This window comes from Neolamprologus brichardi, chromosome 17 (assembly GCF_056152115.1).
Source record: "Neolamprologus brichardi isolate AB-2024 chromosome 17, ASM5615211v1, whole genome shotgun sequence".
In the NCBI taxonomy this organism is placed as follows: Eukaryota; Metazoa; Chordata; class Actinopteri; order Cichliformes; family Cichlidae; genus Neolamprologus; species Neolamprologus brichardi.
In genome coordinates this window covers 4,410,457-4,431,402 of record NC_142120.1, presented here as the reverse complement: position 1 = coordinate 4,431,402, position 20,946 = coordinate 4,410,457, and the positions used below count along the sequence as shown (strand labels likewise).

Genomic DNA, 20,946 nt, shown 5'->3' with positions numbered 1-20,946 from the left:
TGTGTGCTTCTTTTTCCTGAGCGCTGATCATAAAGATCATGTTTTTGTGGGATCACTTTGGTGTCAACACTTTGGCTGAAAGTGACAGCTGCGCATCCCCCCCCTGTGGCTGTGTTTGTGGTCTTCTCTAGCTCAGTGGGCAGCAGAATGTGGTGTGAACACTGTCAGGGTTAGGGGAATTGTTCACAATGGCATCGTCCCAGTGAGAAGAGAAACGTCTGTGATATATCTGAAGGTTTGTGGCTACTGCTGGAAGTCGTTTTTATGTTTCTGGCCCCTAAGTTTATTTCTGAGAGATCAACTGTAGGCGCTATAGCCTTACCTGGAGCTGTAGGGGTCCCAGACCTGGTGTGGCGGCAGCAGCAGCAGCCATCGTTGTGGGGATGAGCTGGAGAGGGTAGGGGTCACCTGAAGACAAGAATCACATTTTTTCTATATAAAACGAAATAAATTAAAAACAACGACTGCTTTCGAGCACTTTACACACCAATTTCTCCACCTCCCCCCTGTTAGACTAGGATGGCTCTGTGACCCCTTCTCCACCCATGTCTCCATTTTCCTCTCCTATCAGCCTCCATCTCTCTTGTTCACTCTTTCCTCTCATCCTTTTGTTTTTCTCCTCCCTCTCCTCCCACTTTAGTCTCTTGCTCCCTCTCTCCTCTCCCCCATAAACCCTCTCTCCCACCACCACCGCCGCTGCCACCTGAGTCCCTTTCTGCAGCTGTTAAAGCCATCCTTTGTGTCCGCTGCCGGTAGGGCCCTAATGAAAAGCCTGATTGTGTGTCCTCCTCCTTAATACCCCCTGACAAAGAGCAGTGAGGTGAAGGGATTCTGATAAAGCCGGCCCCAGCACCGTAATTAAGAGCCGCGACTGCCGATTGCTGTTCTCCGCTCTCCCTTTTTCCCCCCTCAACTGTCTGTTCTCCTGCTTTGTGGACACAGCGCTGCTTTCACTGCTCCCCTCACTCGTCTCCTTTGCTTCTTTCCTTCTTGGTGCCTTCTTCACAAGTTACTCGCTACCTCTCCATTTTGTCTCTTCCTTTCCTTCATCCCTCTCTCGCCCTTCTGTCAGGAGTGATAAATCAAGAGATAGATGGACGAACAGGGCGGAAGAGATGACAGAAGCGAGGTGGAGAAAGAAAGGGGGGGAAAGGGGCGAGTTTGGATTATTAGTTAGTAAGTGCAGATAGGCTGCACTGTAATTACTCAGAGAGAGAGAAAGAAAGAAAAAGAGGGACAGAAAGGTCAGAGATAACAGGAAAGAGAAGGTGGAGGGTGAGGGATAGCAGCGAGAGGAGCAGAAGGGAGAAAAGAAGAGGATACGGTGTTTAATTATGGTCATATTGTACAAACATGCTGGTTGAAAGCTCATTTGAACTTGCTCTCTAACTAAAGAGGAGTTGGTGGACGAGATCGGGCTTTTGTGCTGATATCTAATCCAGGAAACGTCTTTCATCTAAAGAAAACTCGAGAAGCTTCTCAGTGCTTGACCTTGCATTTCTGACCTGAACCTTGAGCACAGTGATCAGCCTCTCGGCTCTATCTATTGTGTGTATTTGCCCGTGTACGTTTTGTGTCCTAGCTTGGCACAAGCCAGACTTTCCTTACAACATATTTTCCCATATATCTTCACTCTTAAAAATAACACACACAAAAAAAGAAAAAAAGAGGGTGAAAGCAAAGCTGAGACATTCCTTTGTCCAGTTGGGAAGGAGGGCAGGAGGGATTAAAGAATTATTTCAGGACTGTGTATTCTAGGAGATTGGTCTGTTCTCCTTGCTCCCTGGACAAACATGAGCCCAGTGGATATTTATGCTCCTCCTGGGGGTCGCTGTAACAAAAGGGAGAAGGACGGAGAAAAGCAAACATGTTGCTCTTGGCTCGGGGACAGCGACCTAGGCGGACGAGGCTGAGATTTCTCACTGACAAACAGACGAAAGAGGGAGATGGATGAGGGCAAGCGATATACACAAAAACACTATCAGTGACACTTTGATGTTACAATTTTGCACATTTTTTATTTTTATAGAGGCATTATAGAATCTTTCAACATGAAAGCAACAGCGAGACGATGCAGTTTTCTTACCATAAAGAGTAAAGCTTTCTGTGTTACTTTTTTCTGAACATTTTCTCAAGTTACTCAGACTTAATTTTTGAAAAGAAAAACCTGTGTTTTGAACTTGGGATGTTTAGTTTAGATTACTTATCTCTAAAACACCCTTTGAATCACTTTAGTCTCGTCTCCAAATAACAAACAAATAAAACAGAGTTTGTCAAACTTTAGAGCTTAAAGTCTTAAGTTTTTCCTGTTTACTCTGAAAGTTAAAGATATAAAACATGGCCAAAATTTCAAATAACAAAGTGATCTCTTAGTATGAAGTTGCACACTCAGACATGTTTTGATCCATATGATAGCCTTATGACATTTCCCCTTGTGGGACTAATAAAGGTATATCAATCAATCATAAAGACTAAACATTAAATCAAAGATCTTTTATATGGTCATCTCAGCCTCTCCTGCAGACTCAAGCACAGAAATGTCACCCAGCTTCTGCTCAAAGCTTCTGTTTGAAAGCGCGAGCCCATCTGGGTTTAAGGAAGAAAATCTAAACTGGCACGTTTCAGACTGTGGATGAATCGAGGGGCCGCGTCAAGGCTTAGTATCAGATTAAAGAAGAGTATTTTGAACTGTTGTTCATGCAAAGCTACCCTAAAAATAGCTGGAATTAAGCTTCCAGCTTTTTTCAAAAAGTTACAACCATAAACGCAGGTATGTTTTGCACTTATTTATTCGTTATCCCTCCCTCGAAGATGCTAGCTGATTTCTTAAACTGCAGCGTGAAAAAAACAGACTGCGTTACTGTTCAAGTGCTTAAACAGGAGAGGCTTGGAATGCGCAGAAATCCATACTGTGCAAATAAAATGTATTCCTGTCTTCCAAACTGCGAAGCGCCGTGAGAATATGTCAGCGCACAATGCTACACATGTCCTATTTAGAGCTTCACCACCAAACTACATCGACTCACAACAACTTCGAAAGTTGCCAGAGAGTTTTCTCAGGGGCGGCTTGGCCTGCCGCAGTGTGCCAGTCCGGTTGAAGTTGGCTGAGGCAGTGAAAAGACAAGCCCACTACTTGACAGGGTATTTACGTGGGCAGTGGGCGTGGGTGAAGATGGCACTAATTAAAATGGAATGGACTTGTTTGGGAAGCTGTGAAACTCTAAGTGGGGTGGGGTGGGGGGGGGGGAGTATGCACGAGCCTGTGCGCACACTTACATATTTGTGTCTGATTTGTGTGTGTGTGTGTGTTTGCAATTCTACAAAGCCATTTCTGGCTGTCTGGACGTGTGTGTGTGCGCGCGCACGCGTGTGTGTGGGGGCTGCTTTGGAAACATGTTCTGGCTGCGTCCCGTGTTAATGTGAGGAGAACCTGGGGCAGGTCACATTACCACCCTCCCTCCCCCCCCTTCTGCTAACCCCCCCCACTGTGCATTTATTCTCAGCATCCCCTGGCAAGCACTAACCTCTCCTTTTTCCCTCTCTCTCTCCCTCCATCTCTGTGTCTCTCTCTCTCTCTCTCTATCATGGTAAACAACACATTGCCACACAGCCGGAGCGTGATAGCCAAAAAAAAAAAAAAAAAAATTCTGCAGGACGCCTTCATTTTGTTGCTTTTATACATCAAAAAATAGACAAGACAAAAGGAAGGAGCCAAAAGGACTGAGCGAGAGAGGGAGAGAGAGATAAAGAGAGTGTAAACAGGAAGGGTGTATTTGGACTGGTTTTTCTATTAAGAGGGAGATGTTGTTATAGGGGCGAGCTCGTCTTTTGGGAAACAACCAGACTCCTTGTGTGGGAAAATGGTAGGACTCTACCTTGCTTGCTTGGTGAAAAACATGTGAAACATCACACATAAAAGCTACTCTGAAAGTTGCACCTATTCATGAATGTACAGCGTGTGTGTGCGCGCACGGATGCCACTCACTGCAGCCAGGCTTGTAGTTGAAGCCAGGGGGCATTAGGAAGCCCTGCTGGGCCGCAGCTGCCGCAAGAGTTCGCTGGTCTGGGGGAAAGACGGGAATCATCAGTGGAGGGAGTTGGCCCTGGACCTGCTGATGAAGGAGGGGGAAGAACAAGGGGAGGAAGTTGGAAAAGGGGGGAAAAGAAAGGAAAATGAGAAGGCATAAACATTACGACCTGTCCATTTGTACAGCTCTTCATGTGTGCATGTGCTGGGAGCGATATGAACAATGCAGAAAATAAAGGTGTGTTTGCACAGTAACACAATCAAATGCATTCATATACATACACTGTATGCATGCAATCGATGCCGAACACGCAACTGTAAAGAGAGCATCGTGTCGTTTCAAACACAAAAAGCCACGTCACGAGGACAGTTCACTAAACTCTAACAACAGCTGGCCTTTTCGTTTTATTTGGAAGACAGTGCTCTCTTCCCTTCTCCCTGCATCAAACCTCCCACCAACCAAAACACACACTAACATACAAACACACAGACAACAACGCTGTGTGCGCGCCTGTCGGCAGAGAGCCATACGACTTCATAAGGTTTCCAGGATTTTAAAAGGAGACGAAGGGAGAGAAAAAAAAGAAAAAAGAAAAAGAAAAAGAAGCTCCTCCGATGGGTGACTTTGGCAGGGATGACAGGAGAGAGAGAGAAGGAGAGAGAAGTAGGAGACAGATGGTTGCACTAAACAGCGTTCTGCCAAAAACAACACACAAAGACTTGCGCGTGATGGACTGACTGACAGTTTGAGAGGAAAGATAGGAGAAGATAAGGCGAGGGAGACGGGGAGAGTGGAAAAAGGTGGGAGAAGGAAGGAAATAATGGAGAGTTTCTACCTAAAGCTAAGGTGTAACGCGAGATGAAGACAGCAAAACATCCCAAAGCAAAGTAAAAAAGTCAGAATTTAAAAAAATAATGCGAGAATCTTGCGTAATCCTCCGAGCCAGCCCTAGGACACATCTTGCCCTCTTTGTTGCTTTTATTCAGTAACGAGAAGCATACAGTTTGTCTTTTTTCATTGGCCACCAGTTTTTTGAATATTAAATGGCAAGATTACAACAATGCTGCGCCCACACTGTACTCAAATAAAATTAGAAGTACAAGAAGCAGGTCTTGGAAGTGTAATATATTTAATTAACAATTTCACAGCTACTGTCAATTTAACTATACCTTTAATGATGTCTTTTTCTGTTTTACAGTATAAACAGATTTCTGTCAGGACCACTACAGTCAAAAGGAAGATTGTTTTTTCCATCTGCAGTCATTTGTATTTGGCAGTATGCCTCTTCCGGGACCTCCCTGTGCATTTGTGGAAAGTAGCTCAGAACAGAATAGGCATCAGTGACGTAACAGATGTGACACTGACTGAGTTTAAAAAGGGATGAAAGGAGGTGAAGTTGGGTTCCACAGCGGCTTGCAGAGGCCACAGCAACCAGGCTGATGATATGCAGCTTTCAAATATGCAAACACGATGCACAGAAAGCTATTAGCTGAGCCGTCAGCTGATGTGAGTGTCAATGAGAACAGCTGATCTGAGGCTGCTGCCTCAGGCTGTGAAACCTGCCAGAACTAATGCTATGTTCAATTTAAAAGAAAAAAAAGCAAAGGAAAGACGGGCATCCTGAAGTTTCCGTGTTAAACTGTGAGGCTTCCCCGCTTAAATCAAATCCCTGATAATGTCTTAAGGCCCATGACCTGCACATGTCTGGTTGCAAAGCACTTTGCTCCCTCTTTGCAACTAATCTCTCTTCCTCTTCTTCTGTCACTCTTATTTTGCCAGGAGACCAGAGAAGGTAATGGCTGAATAGGATAATGGGTGAGTAAAAGCTGACTGATGTGGAAAATTGATCTGGAATGAAGGAAATGGCTGCACAATCATAAAGAATGGCGGTGGTGCCACGGTACAATCGGGTAATGTCTCAGCAATGTGAGCCCTTTAAGTGGTTAGTGTTTGAGACAGGTAAATAGAAAAAAGAGAGAGAGAGTGGCTGTCGCTCAGTATCAACAGTGATTTTACAGTGTACTGTAAATTCCTGTGCGTGTGTGTGTGTGTGTGTTTCTGTCTCCTCCTCCTCCCCCTCCTCCCGCTCCTGTGTGTGTCGGCACGCGGCAGCCAGCAGCACTGTAATCAAACTATCACAGCGCAGCTCCTGTTCCCCCCTTACACCAAAAACAATAATTACTCCACCATTTTGGTTAACCATAAACCGTCGTGCCGCCTGCGACGCACGATCAGAAGGGGGAGGCGTTCCAGAGCGACGCTCGGACAGGACCCCTGCGGGGACGAATCACAGACAGAACAGTTCTGCTTTGCCTTTCAGGCCTAATTGGACATATGCTGGAGTAGAGCTGGCTAGAAATGCTGTAATATACCGGAGGGAGGAGAGGGAAGGGGAGCAGAGGAGCAGAGTAAGATAAGTTTGAGGCAGATGTAGCACATATATACTGTACATACACACACTTGTATATCTATATTGTGTGACTCAGTGTCTGTACATGACTTTGCGTCTTTCTTTGCCAATGAAAACGCCACAAAAAGCTACCTTCTCCTCTACATCATCCCCTCCTTTTCTAGATCTCAGAACAATATGCCTGCATACAATAGACAGACATTAATCAGCCTAAGAACTGTTGCGTATTATGCACAATATGAGTCATCACAATGGGATAAGAAGATCAGGAGGAAGAAGAACAAAGGGATGAGAAACAGAGACAAGAGTGAGATGGCGAATGGTTTATAGAGAACAATTCCCATACATAGGTTGCTCTCATAGTAGCTGAGTTAGTGTAACAGCTGCTGAGCTGATCAGTAGCAGCAATAGCCTAACGTGCTCACTGACACTCACACTTATCGACTTTCATAAGCCACACAAAGCAGGAAACGTGGGTCGCAGCAAGTTGAGCGAGGGACTCAAAAACTGAGTGTTTGTTTGTGGAGTGGCTATCACATAATACAGAGGATCAATCACTCTGATACTGTAGGAGCTTTCTTTCCCATTTAATATTGAATATACAATAATGCCTTAAAGCAACTCACGAGCTCTGCCTTGTGATCACGCCGTAAACTTTGAAACCAACAAGAAGAAGAGGGAGGGAGAGTGCTATAAAAATCAGAGACAAAGATGAGCTGACAGAAGGAAAAAGAAAAGCGGGAGAAAGTAAGAGTAGGAGAAAGGGAGAGGGAGGCTGGATCTATCAGACAATCTCCAGATCTCACATAAAGGAAAAGGCACATCTTAAACAGCAGGAGCTTTGGGAATAATGCGCTCCTCAGCTTCTCTTTCACATCAGGCCCAAAGCGAACATGAAAACCTACAATGCACACGCACAAATCTTCACGCTGCTACTGCTGACGTGGAGAATAAGAGGCGCTGCCGCTTTCATCTGCAAACCCCACCTCCACACCCAAAACAGAAACCTGAAACGAAACCGGATCTGAAAAACGCCTCTAATCAGTGAAAGCTAAATGCAAAACAAAGAAAAAAAATTACTCTAAGCAGAAGAAGAAGAAGGGAAAAAAAATCACATATATTAAGAACAAGTGTGAAACTTTTTCTCGAGAAATTTCACAGGGGCAAAGGGGACGGAAAGAGAGAGAGAAGTTGACAATTCACCCTGGCGAGACAACTTCTCAGGAAATAAACAGCAGATAGAGAGAACAGAATGAACAAGAGAGGGAGAACGAGTGAGAGGAAGAGAGACGGAGAGGGGAGCAAGAGTTGGATAATTGGCAGCGAGTCGAGGCTGCGTTCACCACGCGCCAGGCGGCACAGCTTGAACTTAAAGCGCCGCTGCGGCATAATGAAGATGTGGCCGCTAATTAACATATGGGGTGCGAAACAGGTTGGTTGGCACGCGCTGCGCTAAAAACTCCAAGGTAAAGTTATTATTGGGGAGTAATTAGCTCTATGAAGTTAATGCGCCGAACAATAGCTGCCAGCGCCGCACAATATGGCTCGCATCTGAGCGCGCGAAAAAATAGCCCCCGCTAAAGTGCGAGTCCCACAGCTAAAATCTGTTGGCGACCATATGCTCCGGCAATTAATGCAAGACCTGTATGACCTATTGCTGAAGAGGGGATGTGCGAGCGATAGAACCAATAATTAATTTGGAGAGAGAGAGAGAGACCGAGAGGGAGAGAGGGAGCTGGCTTTTAATATTAGTCCATTAACTTTCTATGGACAGTGGGCTATTAGGCCAGTGTGCTGTGGATGTAGGGGCATGGTTCAGGTGGCAGTGCCACTGCAGGATGCACACACAGGTATATCTGTGCCTGAGAAAGCGTGTGTGTGTGTGTGAGAGAGAGCGAGAGGGTGGGCCTCAGTGGGAAAGGCTGTTTGGTTGCAGTCCAGTTTATTAGTGCATACGTGTGTGTGCATGCTGACACACAGTGTGTAAGGAAAACACAAATTACACTGGCTGCGGTGTAATGGGGGTGATTAAATAATTACACAGCCAATTGGGTTAGCTGCTCCTATGCAAAGACTACAGAGGTGCTCCTGTGTTACGTTCGTGGTCTGCACCGTGTGCGTGGAAATCAATAAATGTTTTTCAATGTTTTTGTCTGCCTCTTCCCAACAATAAAAAACACACAGAGACAGGAGTTTGTGCTTGTGATTGCATCAGGTATTACACTTAGCTTTGTGTATGTGAGATTGAGTTACCAGTGTAGGATGGCCTTAATAGAGACCTTGTTAGCCGCTGTCGCCGCCAATTCTGGGCTCTCTTAAACCAGTCAAAGCATCAGGTGGCTTTACTCATTTTCTGATTTTTTTTTCCTCCTTTTTTCCCTCTCTCTGCTCTGCTGCCTTTGACCTATAGCAGTAGTGATTCTTGATGAGATTAAAGACAGCACACAGGGGCAGCGCAACAGGAGTAGACACAGTTGAAAGTGTGTGTGTGAGTGCTTTGCATGAGTGAGTTTTGATTCATTAGGCAGGCCACACTTGTGTTCTCTCATCCCTCTGTTTCAATATATATTGCGCATTTGTGTCTGGCAATTCTATAAAAAATGTGTGCGTGTTCTCAAGGTAAGCCCTGAGCCTCACGGCAGGTGAGCTGCTTTCATCCCTGTCGTGCTTCCTCGCGCGGCAGCAACAGTCGTCCCCGGCAAACACCGTGGGGAGCCTCGGAGACAAGACGTTTAATTAGAATGAGACGAAAGTAAAGGGAAGTTTGAGAAAATGTGCTCACCCCTTCAAGCTTAACAAGAAGGCCCCTAGCAGGGGGTAGGAAAGTGTGTGTGCATGTGTTTTTGTGTGTCTTGTACGTCCTTATGTTCACACATGTTCCTGCTTTGGAATTTCTGTGTGGACAAGTTAGACTGAACCCTTGGAATGAACACGACGTTTTATAACATAAAGGGTGTTTTTCAAGGTCTCTGCTTAACCAGAGGGAACGGTTTCGTCATGTTTGGGGTTTTGGTGTAGGATTATGGCAAAGTTAGAGATAACGTACGGTCAGGACTTCAATTAAAGGTTAGGTTTAGACGGTTTATCACAATAAAAGTAAGGGTTACATCCAGGGAAGATTGGGGATTAGGACAGTGTATGAAAGCTCACTCAAAAGTAAAACAATGTGAATGTGAGGGAGAGTGTGTGTGTATGTAGTGGATGATTAAAATTAATGGATTGTAAGTGATGCTAAATCATGGATCATTTCAGGTAGAATCAATTAGAGCGAGAAGACAGCCAATCACCGACTTGTGAAGACTAATGAGCGTCTACACAATGAAGGTGCACATGTGCTGCTCGTACTGTATGCCATTAGCCTCTGCTGCTGCTATGCCCGTCTGTGCAAATGAACTTTCTTACGCCGCATTCGGCGAGTGCTGCTGGCCTAAATAGCGAACGCTAACACGCATATCACTAGCCTGAGAGGGAAAAAAGAGAAAAGAAAGCAGACACAAGGACAATAAATAATTTGTCCTCTTTTCATGAAGGATGTGTGTCACTCTCCTCTCTTTTTCATGAGCTTGATTATTCGTTTCATTTCATCACCTCTTCCAAGTGGACGGTTGAAAGCATTCTTCACAGGCCTTTGGGGGTTCAAGTCTAACAAAGCCAAGGACGGAGACACACAAACACACACACACACACGAAGGGACAGCTGAACTCAGCCTTGTTAGGGGGAAATGCAATCACAAGGGGCTTATCATACAGACACAAAACACACATACACGTACGTACACACCCCAACACACTGAACCTGGTGCCCTCTCTCTGGCAGGCCATTGTATTGTGGGATTGTGTGGACAATCTCTTCATGAATGATTAAGCAGTGTATTTCTCAACCAAGTCTTTGATGATGAGTGTGTGTTTGATCATCGAGCGAGTGTGCAGCACTCTCCGCGACCGCTTGTGATATGTGTGAACGGGCAAGGGAAGGCGTTTATTTCGGATGTTTGTCCGTGTATTCGCATACTTTGTTGTGTGCAACATATATGTGGATGTCTGAGTGTTTTGAGCTGCTGTGATGAGCGCCTGTTGATTGTGTGTCTCTCTTAACGAGGCTGCCTACAGCTGCCCCTGCTTGTGAGAAACTATTGTTGGGCCCGTTCAATGGAGAGACGCTTGTTTGGGAAAAGGTTGCAAAGTCATGGGAAAAGAGAGCTTTGTCTCGGCGGGGTCGTGAGGGAGTGAATCATGAGCGGACGTGTTTACGGCTTCACACACACAGCTGTACTGCGCGCGCGCACACACACAAGCGCATGGGTTAAGAAACGAACGCATGGAGAAGGCACAGAGAACTCCTCAGACGCAAACATGTGCTCGCTTTTTTGTCAGAGAGACAAAACGCGGACAATTAAGAATTTAATTCGCATAAAGCAAATAAACACAGCTGCTTTACACATTATTGTGGACACACACAGACACACGTCCTACACACATGCTATCACAAGGTTTCTTATCACACAAACCGTGTATGGCTAAACTCTCAGGGGAAAGGGAGTGTGTGTGTGTATGTGTGTGTGCGCTTTCTTGGACAGGGTGTCTCTTTATGATACAAAGCCCAGCTTTCTCAGCTTAAAATTCAGTGTCATCTGCCTTTACAAAGGGCTGGGCTATTCGTTCCAAGCCACCTGGACCAAAATAGAGGCTCCAGTGTATGGACCCAAAAGTACAATACTTCCATTTTTAAGTGTTACATATATAAACCCACCCGTTTTCTCAAGCCGAGGACCAGGCTCACATTCAAAGGGGCTTTTAATTTGAATTACTTTGCAGTTTTATTTGACTTTACTGGCTATTTAACATTCACTTTTACACACCACATGATAAGATTTGGCCATTACTAAATAAAGGCCTATTGATTTTGCATTTCATAGGATTCGGTGGTGAAGAAAGTCCCTTACAAATCTCCTTTGAAGCGAGAACATAAACAAGTATCTCATACAACAACCACCCAACTCAAACATATCACGCAATTTTAATCACATCTACAACTGAAACGTTTATTTTTTTAACACAGGGTACTACTTGGCCTGCAGTATGAGATTCTTCTTCTTATTTTGCAGTGTTAAGAGTGTTTCTGGCATCAAACTCTGTTCAAAAGGGGGACAAAGTGTGAGTCGTAGCAACCAGGTTAATCAGATAGGGGCTTAGCTATGCACAAAAGAGCAAGGATGCCATATTGGACAGTTTAGTTTCTATGGGTTTGCAGTCGTACAAAAGTCAACAATGTGGAACTTTCCTGCAGAGCTGTGCCGAGGTGGGTGTGTTTATTTGTACTTTAGAACGTAACAGCCTTGAAATAATCCGAAAATAAGGTTTTACTTGTCTGAGTCTCTCTTTCACTCTTGCTACCATTATCTAGGTTGATTAGCTGGTGCTGTATTCCTTTAACAGTCACTCTCAGACACAATGGAATAAACATCAGAAAAGTGGACTTCACCGACAGTGTGACAAGCAAGTTGGATTTATATAATAATCATTTTAACCACACATACTGCCAACAGAGTACTTTTGATTTTTCCAAGCAGACAGACCTATTTTTAAGTGATTACACAGGTTGTGTATGAGTGTATGTTAGAGGAGGAGGGGTCACCATTATAAGTCAACGTTGATTCAGGCCCCAAATGCTGATGGCTGAGCATAGAAAAGCTGCAACAATCACAATCACAAAATTGCTATTGTGGGTGATGCCGACGCGCGCGCATACGTACTCGCACGCTCACACGAACCCAACGCACAAAGGGCACATACACAAACATGCGCACACATCGTATGGATGGCCATGCAGACACAAGCTGGCCTCACCTGGATTTGTTGCTGCAGGAGGTTGATTTTGTGTTGCTGCTGTAGAAGCTGCTGCTGTTGCCGGGCAATCTGTGGACAGAGCACACCGTGCGCTTTTAGAACTGCATACAAAGTGCATGCGTGTGCGTTCGTGTGTGCAGAGCCTGTGGGAGATGCGACACATCTGCAGGTCTCTGATGCCCCAGTTGCACGACAGAGGGTCAGTGCCCTGGTATGAAATATTAAAAAGCTCAACACCGACCCACTTACTGACATGCTGACGACTGACTGCTTTTGATATACTGATGTTAGCTGAACATTATGAGCACACAATTTTTAACAGTTAGCCTCATAGGATAATTTAAAGCTGCTTGTTTTCACTTATGTGACTGCGTCTTTTATTTAACTAGGAAAGAATTACACAATTATGTGAAATTTGGCTTCTACAATCCTAAAAAACAGACAAAAATACAAATACTTTTATTCTTGAAAGGTAATTTTTCACTTTCTTTACCTTTACCTTTTGTTTTGCATTCAAAACAATGCTTTCAATGAAACGCAACAGCTACAGTGAAAACATAAGTAACTTTTGAGCTGAAACTCCAGCAACTCCTAAAAAGAAACACAAGAATTCACACAGAGTACAGTCTTCATAATGTCAGAGTCATTCACTGTGTGCTGGTGCAGGATGAAGCCAGGAGCACTGTAATGCATTGTGTTTGTCACAGGTGATTTGTCCTTACAGCTGTATTTCTGCGTGTGTGTGTGTGTGTGTGGGCCCACCCTTCTCTTTGTAAAACCAAGCCTTCCAGGAGCAAAAAAGCATGGCAAAAAAAGGGAAACCCTTCTCTATGCAAATACCTGGCAGACTCTCGCCTGGGAGCTGGGAGTGTGTGTGCGTGTACGTCTCTTCTACATCCGCTCCAACACTACATACCCTCAGCTGATTCCTGTGTAATGTCCTTGTGTTTAAGCTGCCAAAGGCGCATGTCTCTGGCTGCTTGAACGCTGCATGAGATGTGTGTGTGTGCGGAAGAAAGAGCGTGCAGGGGACAGAAAATCCTGTGATTTGTTGCTTTTCAAATCCACCTTCTGTTGTAGACCTATAAGATGCATTTTAAACAGTACTGACCTTTGAAGTTTACATTTTGCAATGCGATCAATCAAGCAATGTGCTCCATATACCAAGTAATGGAGACTGAATGGCTTGTTAGTATGGACATTTTTTTTCTTTTTGCAGCATAGGCATGGAGTAAACGCCATTTCCAAATGAGGCCCTTCACATGCACCGTGCTCCTATACCTGATCCTGCTGCTGCTTGGCGAGCTCCATCTGCTGCCTCTGCTTCTCCATCTGTGAGGCGGCCAGCTTCTTCTGCTCCTCATGGGCCGCCAAGAGCTGCTCCCTCAGGCTGCTCAACTGGCCAATCATGCCCATGAGTTGGCGCTCTTTCTCCGCCAGGCTGTCTGGGGTACCTAAAGGGCAAGAGTGAAGAAGGGGGGGGGGGGCAACAGAGGTCAAAGGTGATATGAAATAAGCAGTATTCTGCTAAGGTTACCCCGTGCTTTTCAAATTCCACTTCCAGTTTTTAGACTTGATATTTCCTTTGTTAAATTAGAAACAGGCTGAGTACAGCTCGATGAGTCCGAGCACCTCAAATATTAAAATGAACCCAGTAGTTTACTGTTTTTTCCAGTTTTTGTAAATTAAAATGGCTATTTTAAAGGTTGGCATGAATCATTGGGGTTGAAGTCAGGGTCAGAGAAACCAAAAAGAAAAAACAGAGCAAAGCTATCCATGACTTGTTAGCTGACTTAATATATGACTGGTTAGGGGCTTTGAATGGTAGAAGGGGGCATGTCAAAGTAAGATGGGTAAAGTGCCGTTTGTGTGCAGCAGGGTTGTAAAACCAGATGTTGACTCATTCTCCTGGGCACAGAAGGCCAGCAGTGATTAATCAAGCCACATCCATCACCGCCTTTATTGCCGTATTGAAATAAAGAAAATAAAGCTGGCTGAGGAAGTATTTGTAAACAGGCAAAATGTGGTGGGAAGAAGAGGCAAAGCAAATGTAACGTCTGAGCCAGAATCGTACGTTTACCAAACAAAACCAATCTTCAGCCAGGTTTGCAAATTGACATTCTTCACTAAAACTTAAAGTACAATCAATATTTATCCGATTGGTGCTGAAATATGGATAATTTTGGAAGTGCTCCGTAGCAGTATTGAGTTATGTTTTTTTTTTCTATGAGTGTGCTTGTGAGAAAAAGAGAAGGAAAAGAGAGAAAAGGAGAGTGTGTCTGGTCTGTGTTTACCCTGCAGTCAGCCAACCTCCTGCTCACATTTAGCATGGCCTGACCTTTGACTCCTTAGATCCTGACATACCAGCTCCATTACAAACACACATACACACACACATGCGCGCGCTTCCACACAAGGCCTAAATCATTCAACAGGATGTAGTTAGAGAGAGGCACACGGAGGCAAAATCAGTATGTGTGTGTGCGCCCATGTCTGGTCATATATATTGATGTTTGCCTACATGCCTTTGTTGTGTGTGTGCGTGTGCGTGAGAGTGTGGAACAGCACAATCCCCCATTGTTCTTCAGCTGCTACCTTTAACAGGGCCACATTCCTGCACCAGTCAAACCAGATGAGGACGAGAAAAGAGGGAGAAAGAGAAGGAAACAGGGGAGGAAAGAAGGAGAAGCACAGCAGGGGATGAAAGAGGGGAGCCAGAAGACGAGATCTGTGTTGGGGGGGGGGACGTAGGCCATGTCTGCTGACCTGGCCTTTGACCGCTCGGGAAGGTGAGAGCCATCCATTTGTCTTCCCCTGTTGGTAGCTGCCGCTTCACCCACCGCCACCCCCTTCCCCCCCCTTCTCCCTCACTTCCCCCCGCGCTCCATCCATCCGCCAACAATGAACAATAAAGGCAACTGTCGGGAGCACTGGCCGCTGGAAAAATAAACACGCCGCTGTCCTAACTCACAGACTCACCTTTGTAGAGCCAGAATGTATATGTGTGTGTGTGTGTGTGTGTAGCCAAAGCTGACCAAGACAAGAAAGAGCCTTGTGTTACAAACGTTGGCATGTTCAAACGGAGGGGTGAAGGGGTGTGAAGGAAGGGGAGAAAAAAAAAGAGGCTAAGAGGGGGGTTGCAAAGGTGAAAGGATGGATCAAAGGAGGCTTTTTATTGTAGGGCTTTCTTGTTAGGGTTAGCCTCCCTCTGCACACACACCCACACATATAGAAAATTGGTTCCAAACAGTGAGCGCGTGCGCACTGATGTGAACGGACATTCCTCGAACCAGGAGCCTGGAAGACCTCGTTCTTTTTCTGCGAGCTGTTTCCAGCTCCCCTCTAACGCTGGGGAAACGACACGCTCGGTAACTGAGACGAGATGTCGAAAATCTCCGACGCCGACATGAGGCGCCCCCGTCTTTTGCTTCTCATTCCTTCCCATTCACACTTTGAATTTCTGTGGTCACCCCATAAATCAGCTCGCGTTGCCTTGTTTCTTCAGCTGCTGCGAGGCAGGCAGGTGGATCGATAACTGGTTTCCTCCATTGGTTTACACACATTTCTCCTCAGGCTGATTGCCGCGGCCTGAGCTTACCTACAAACTCCCCGAACCGACACCAACTCTCTCCCTTTTCTCTCTCTCTCACACACGCACACACTCGTGCGCAGTGTAATTAACCAATTTGTAACAATGTAATACTTGTCACTGTGTTCGGTGCTAATTAATGACCCCGGCTGCACTGATAACTCCCCCTGGGTAAGTAAGGAGGAGTGGGGATGAAATGGCCAGGGAGGGAGGGAGAAAGAAGAGGAGGAAATGGATTATAGATGTGAAGTAGAATAAGAGAATGCAGAACATATGCAAAGAAGTATATTTACTTGGACACAAGAACTTAATTTCTCTGAATAATCAAATTAGTTGATATCATCAAGTCAATACTAAGGTGAGAAATTAAGGTACTTAACACGGTGGGTGTTTTGTGGTAGTTTGTAGTAATAAAAAACATTAGAATTTGTTATCCTAATAAAGTTACTTATAGTCAGACCGTTCTATTACAATTATTGTTTATTTAAAGATAAATGAGGAGTTTAAAATGCACACAGTAAGTACATTATTAGGAATACCACTGTTGCTCCTGCTAGCTGTGTGTGTACCTGCCTGATCCTGTTTGCCTAATTTGTTTTAGGAAGACCAGTCAACAATTACCTTCTCCTGACCGGTCAGTGGAACCAAGTGAAACTCCTCCAACTCTCTTGCTCTCTCTCAGCCAGCATCCTCTCCCCACACAGTATTAGCTGTTCCTTTTAATTATCGTAATGACTTTAAACCTGGTTTTGTCTCATTACGTATGGGTGGTGTACAGAATGAACCTAAAGTACCAAGATGGTCATATTAAACCTGAGTAAAGACAATAAAGATAACAAGGTGAGTGAATAAGTAATCTTTATGAGCCAAAAGCTTCGGTTTAACACTCCTCCAGAAGCTGTGTTTCAGGCAGTGTTGCTATTCTTCAGCCAAAGGAAGAAGATACCTCGGGTATCTAATCTCAGAGTCCAGAAGCCTAAACTACCTGGTGTTTGCGAGGGTCAGCCAATCACAGAAAAATGGCTTCAAGTACAAAGCTACCATAGAACCAAGTCCGCCAGAGCTTATATTATATTTTTACATGCTGTGGAGCCATTTTTGGGAGCATTTCAAGTTGCTATACATCAATACAACCATTATAGCCCAGATTTTAATAATATGTCTGCATTAAGTGCATAGTAACTACATAAATTGCAAAAAAGTGCAATAAACTACAAAAAAATTGAAAATCGTTTTTGTTGTTTAACATATATTTCTAGTTAGAGAAATTTAAGAGGCTTATCCCTCAAAACTGTAAATACAAAAAAGTTGCACAAAATAGTTTCCCACCACAGGAAATTTATTTTGAGTGTCTTCATAGTTTTATTTTTGAAATACACCAATTTTTATACACTGCAGGAAAAACGAAAATAAATATTATAGTGCAAATTTGCAGAAAAAAAAGCAGCATATGCATCAAAATAAAGTATTTCCACCAATATGAGTCCTAAGCATCCCAGAAACGACACAGAAAGTCATAAAGTCAAACATAACTTTTAAAAACACCAGTATAGGCTCATGAGGTCCTGTTGGTAAAAACTACATTTCTGCGAAAATGGCGTCACTTCCAGTTTCGGGCAGGTCATGGCGGACATGCGATAGTTCGCGCTGATGGACGTAGGGAGTGTTTTGCACAGCTGATCGGATCGGCAAAGCCTGTTTCTGGAATATTATGTTTTTGTTGCTGCAAGTGCTTTTTATGCAGTTTTTGCAAAGCTATATGTGGAAGGAAACTGTGACTTAGGACAAGCTGATGGCATAAGATGTAAGTACAACTCCTCCGGTTTCATTAGCAAAAAAAATGATTGCGCTAGCTTACGTGGTTGCAGAGCTACCGGGATTTAAAAGTAGGTATGCAAAACGGAGCGTGCTGCTCTGACCGGTTTTAAAGGGTTAAGACTATAAATGGCACCAGTTTATTTTCTTTTTGTTGCTTTTCTCTTCCTTTCTTTTGAGCAGCTAAGCAAAGCGATCATTTCACACTTTGGAAATGGACTTTACAGTGTCTGTACGGTACGACTGAATTCCATCATTGTGTATCCAAGCTTTAATCAAATTCACACAACTCTATTGTAAAAAGGAATGCAGTGTAGAGATAAATATTTAGCAGAGATTTCAAGCAGAAGTAAAAAGGAAAAAGCAAACAGCTGTACAAAGATTACCCCCCCCCAAAAAAAAAAGAGATTGGTGCAGCTTTAAAAGTCTCTGGTATGGGGTTTAAGCATTTCCCCTCATATAAACGTAATGATGAATAAAAATTATCCAGATTTCAAGCCATTGTTCTCATCTGTGCTGTCACTTTTTAGCGTGGGGGAGCGACGTTAATAGCATAACACCGTGGGGAGATTTATTCCAGGACTATGAGTTCCATAATTGTGTGTATGTGTATCGCTATGTGAACCGCATGGGGCCTTTTTACCAATGTTTCTTCTCAATAAAGCCAACGGAGCAGGAGGCAGTGGCTCACTTTGTTCCCCACAAAATGCTCTTCAGTGGAATTCGATGGGGGCAAAAAAAATAAAATCAAGAGATGCGCTGACAGTGTGAGAGTGTGCGCTCACCTACACACTGACGCTATTAAAGCAAACACTTTAGTATCTCCGCAGCTTTACCTTTTCTCACAGATTCTTACATAAGACACGCACCGGCTTAACAGACACAAACGTGCATATGTGTGCTTCCGCTGCACGCACACACATTGCTCCCCAGCTGTTGGTGTGTGGTGCGCCAAGCGGGACGCCCCTACACAGAAATGTCAGCGCGGCAGGGAGCTGGGAAAAGGAGGTTTGATCAATGGAGCCCTGCTCTCGATGGCCACGCTGCTCCGCGAGGCTCTTTGATTACATATTGCTTTGCTTCCTAATGAAGCTCAATTACTGGAGGAGAACGACGGCTTTGCCCTGGAGTTACAGGGAATAATGGCCACAGTCTCTTCTGCCTCTCTTATATCTTTTCCCCTCTCTCGCTTTCGTTCTCGTTGATTCTTGCTCCTGCATATTCACAGCACAGCTCCACTTGTTCCCTTTTTGTATCCCCTGCTGCCCTCTGTCCTACTCCGCCTGTGTCGCTCTTGGGTGTTAAAGAGGGTTGTTGTGGATAAAATGGTCGATTAGCAGTGAATTAACAGCGAGCTGCGAGACTAGCAGAGACGCCATTAACTCTTTTTTTTTTTTTTTTGACGCGCTGGTCATACGCACAAGATGAAGCAGGTGTCCTGGTTTAGTTCAGGACAGATCAAGTTCATTTAGGATCACTTCATCTCAATTCAGTTCAACTTTAACCTGAGCTGCCATCTTTACAATATGGCCCCATCACTAGATGTCATACCAAGCTTTAGGTCTTTCTGCCTCGTATATTTAATCTAACTCTAGATGTTTTACTCCCGCAATGGACATCATCGGTGCCTCAATCAAGTTCACAGGTTAAAGTCTTTAAGTTCTGGCATAATTTAGTTTTACCGTACCTTTAATTTCTCCGACGTGCCCTGAGCCCATGGCCAAAAGTTTATCCTTCCAGTCCTTTGACAACAGCCTCTCAATGCTGGGGGCCTCTGTTTAGGGGAGGATGAGGGGCAGGGGGGGCAGGGGAGAGGGAGAGAGAGAGGGATTCAGATGGCTGGCCAACATGACAATAAAGCTCATTTAAAGTCCATTTGCTGTAATAAAGGCAGCAGCGGCTCAGCCTAATGGCCGCATCAGCAGGAGAGAGAGGGAGAGAAAGGCGGAAAGAGAGGAGCTGATAATCGAAAGAGAGGAAATCTGAAAAACAAAAACAAGTGAGCGAAAAAGGGAGAGAGTGAGGGAGCGCAACGCAAGATAAAGGGAGAGACAAGTGGAGGAGATGGGGGGAGAGAGAGAGAGACGAAAAAAGAGAGGCTTTTTTCCCTCTCACCTGCTGCTAGAGAATCATTAGCCCTGTGGGCCCTGAGACAAAGAGGGCCTTAATGCACCCGCCACAATGGACACATTATCAGCTAGTGCTTTGTTTTCAACACACACTCCACACAGACCCTTACAGGCGCACGCACACACGCACACGCACAAACCGCTACCTAAACACACACTCGCAGACTCACTAATTACAATCAAACTATGGTAACAGTTGTGCACACAAGTACACATACAGTGAGGGGAATGGAAATGTCACACGGGTGAGTGTACACTTGGAAAGATCCAATCCTAAGATGTGTGCACATATAAGCACCGGAAAAAAACAAACGCATACACAGATATACGGCCATGAACCTAGAGTAGTCGCCCTGTTGGCTGTGATTGACGTGAACGAGGAGGAGAGAGGAGTGATCAGACAAAAGAGGGAGAAAGAAAGAGAGAGTACTTTATTTACTGGGAGCCATCTGCACTTGGGATGTGAGGCCTTCCTAAGGAGAGAGGTTTTACACTTTGAGTAGGGAGATTAACCCTATCAGCCAATGCAAACACACACACACTTGAATGTGCTCATACAGTATATGTGGCTCCACACATAGATGTATGCACACTTGCAAACGCTGACAGCAGGAAAAAAGTTTGTTTGTCCCCAGATTATTTTCCTCCCCCTATAATGACGAGACTGATTTAAGAAAAGTCTTAATCTCGCTGGTGTGAGACAGCCTGCATGCATAAACCCATACACATGCATACTGATGCACAAACACTCAGGTTTTCCACAGAGGAGAGACGGGGGGGATGTCCGGTGTGTTGAGTTGAACAGCTTAGTGCATCTTTTCCTCTAAAAGAGACACGAATGTACACATCTTCCACACTCAACAACAAATCAGAGTACACAAAAAAGCAGCACTTTGCCAAAACTTCTCTTTCCTTCTCATCCGTCTATTTCCCTTTCTGTCCACAGTGGAGTGTTGACAAACCACCTGGAGATTTAAAGGATTTAAACGACACCCGATCACCTGCAAACCTGCACGCGAGTTCCCCTCACATAATCACACACACTCAAAAAATAGCGCACATTAATTTCTGCTCCCCTCAAGGCCCGAATCAGGTCCTTTCCTCTGGCGTGGAGACGACAACATCCAT

The 20,946-nt window shown here is 44.7% G+C and overlaps 1 protein-coding gene across 7 annotated transcripts in view; it reads right to left on the bottom strand.

Annotated features, from left to right (window-relative positions):
• sox5 (SRY-box transcription factor 5) overlaps positions 1-20,946 on the bottom strand; it is a 261,200-nt gene that overhangs the window by 28,443 nt on the left and 211,811 nt on the right. For 5 of the 7 annotated variants that reach the window (XM_087830275.1, XM_087830276.1, XM_006780534.3 and 2 more), the window contains 5 exons: positions 19,377-19,463; positions 13,567-13,739; positions 12,286-12,354; positions 3,986-4,112; positions 323-408 (listed from right to left, as the gene is read on the bottom strand). In XM_087830275.1, coding sequence (XP_087686401.1) covers positions 323-408; positions 3,986-4,112; positions 12,286-12,354; positions 13,567-13,739; positions 19,377-19,463 — 542 coding nt within the window. The remainder of the gene's footprint in view (positions 1-322; positions 409-3,985; positions 4,113-12,285; positions 12,355-13,566; positions 13,740-19,376; positions 19,464-20,946) is intronic. The other 2 variants (XM_035908364.2, XM_035908381.2) reach the window with 1 other exon arrangement.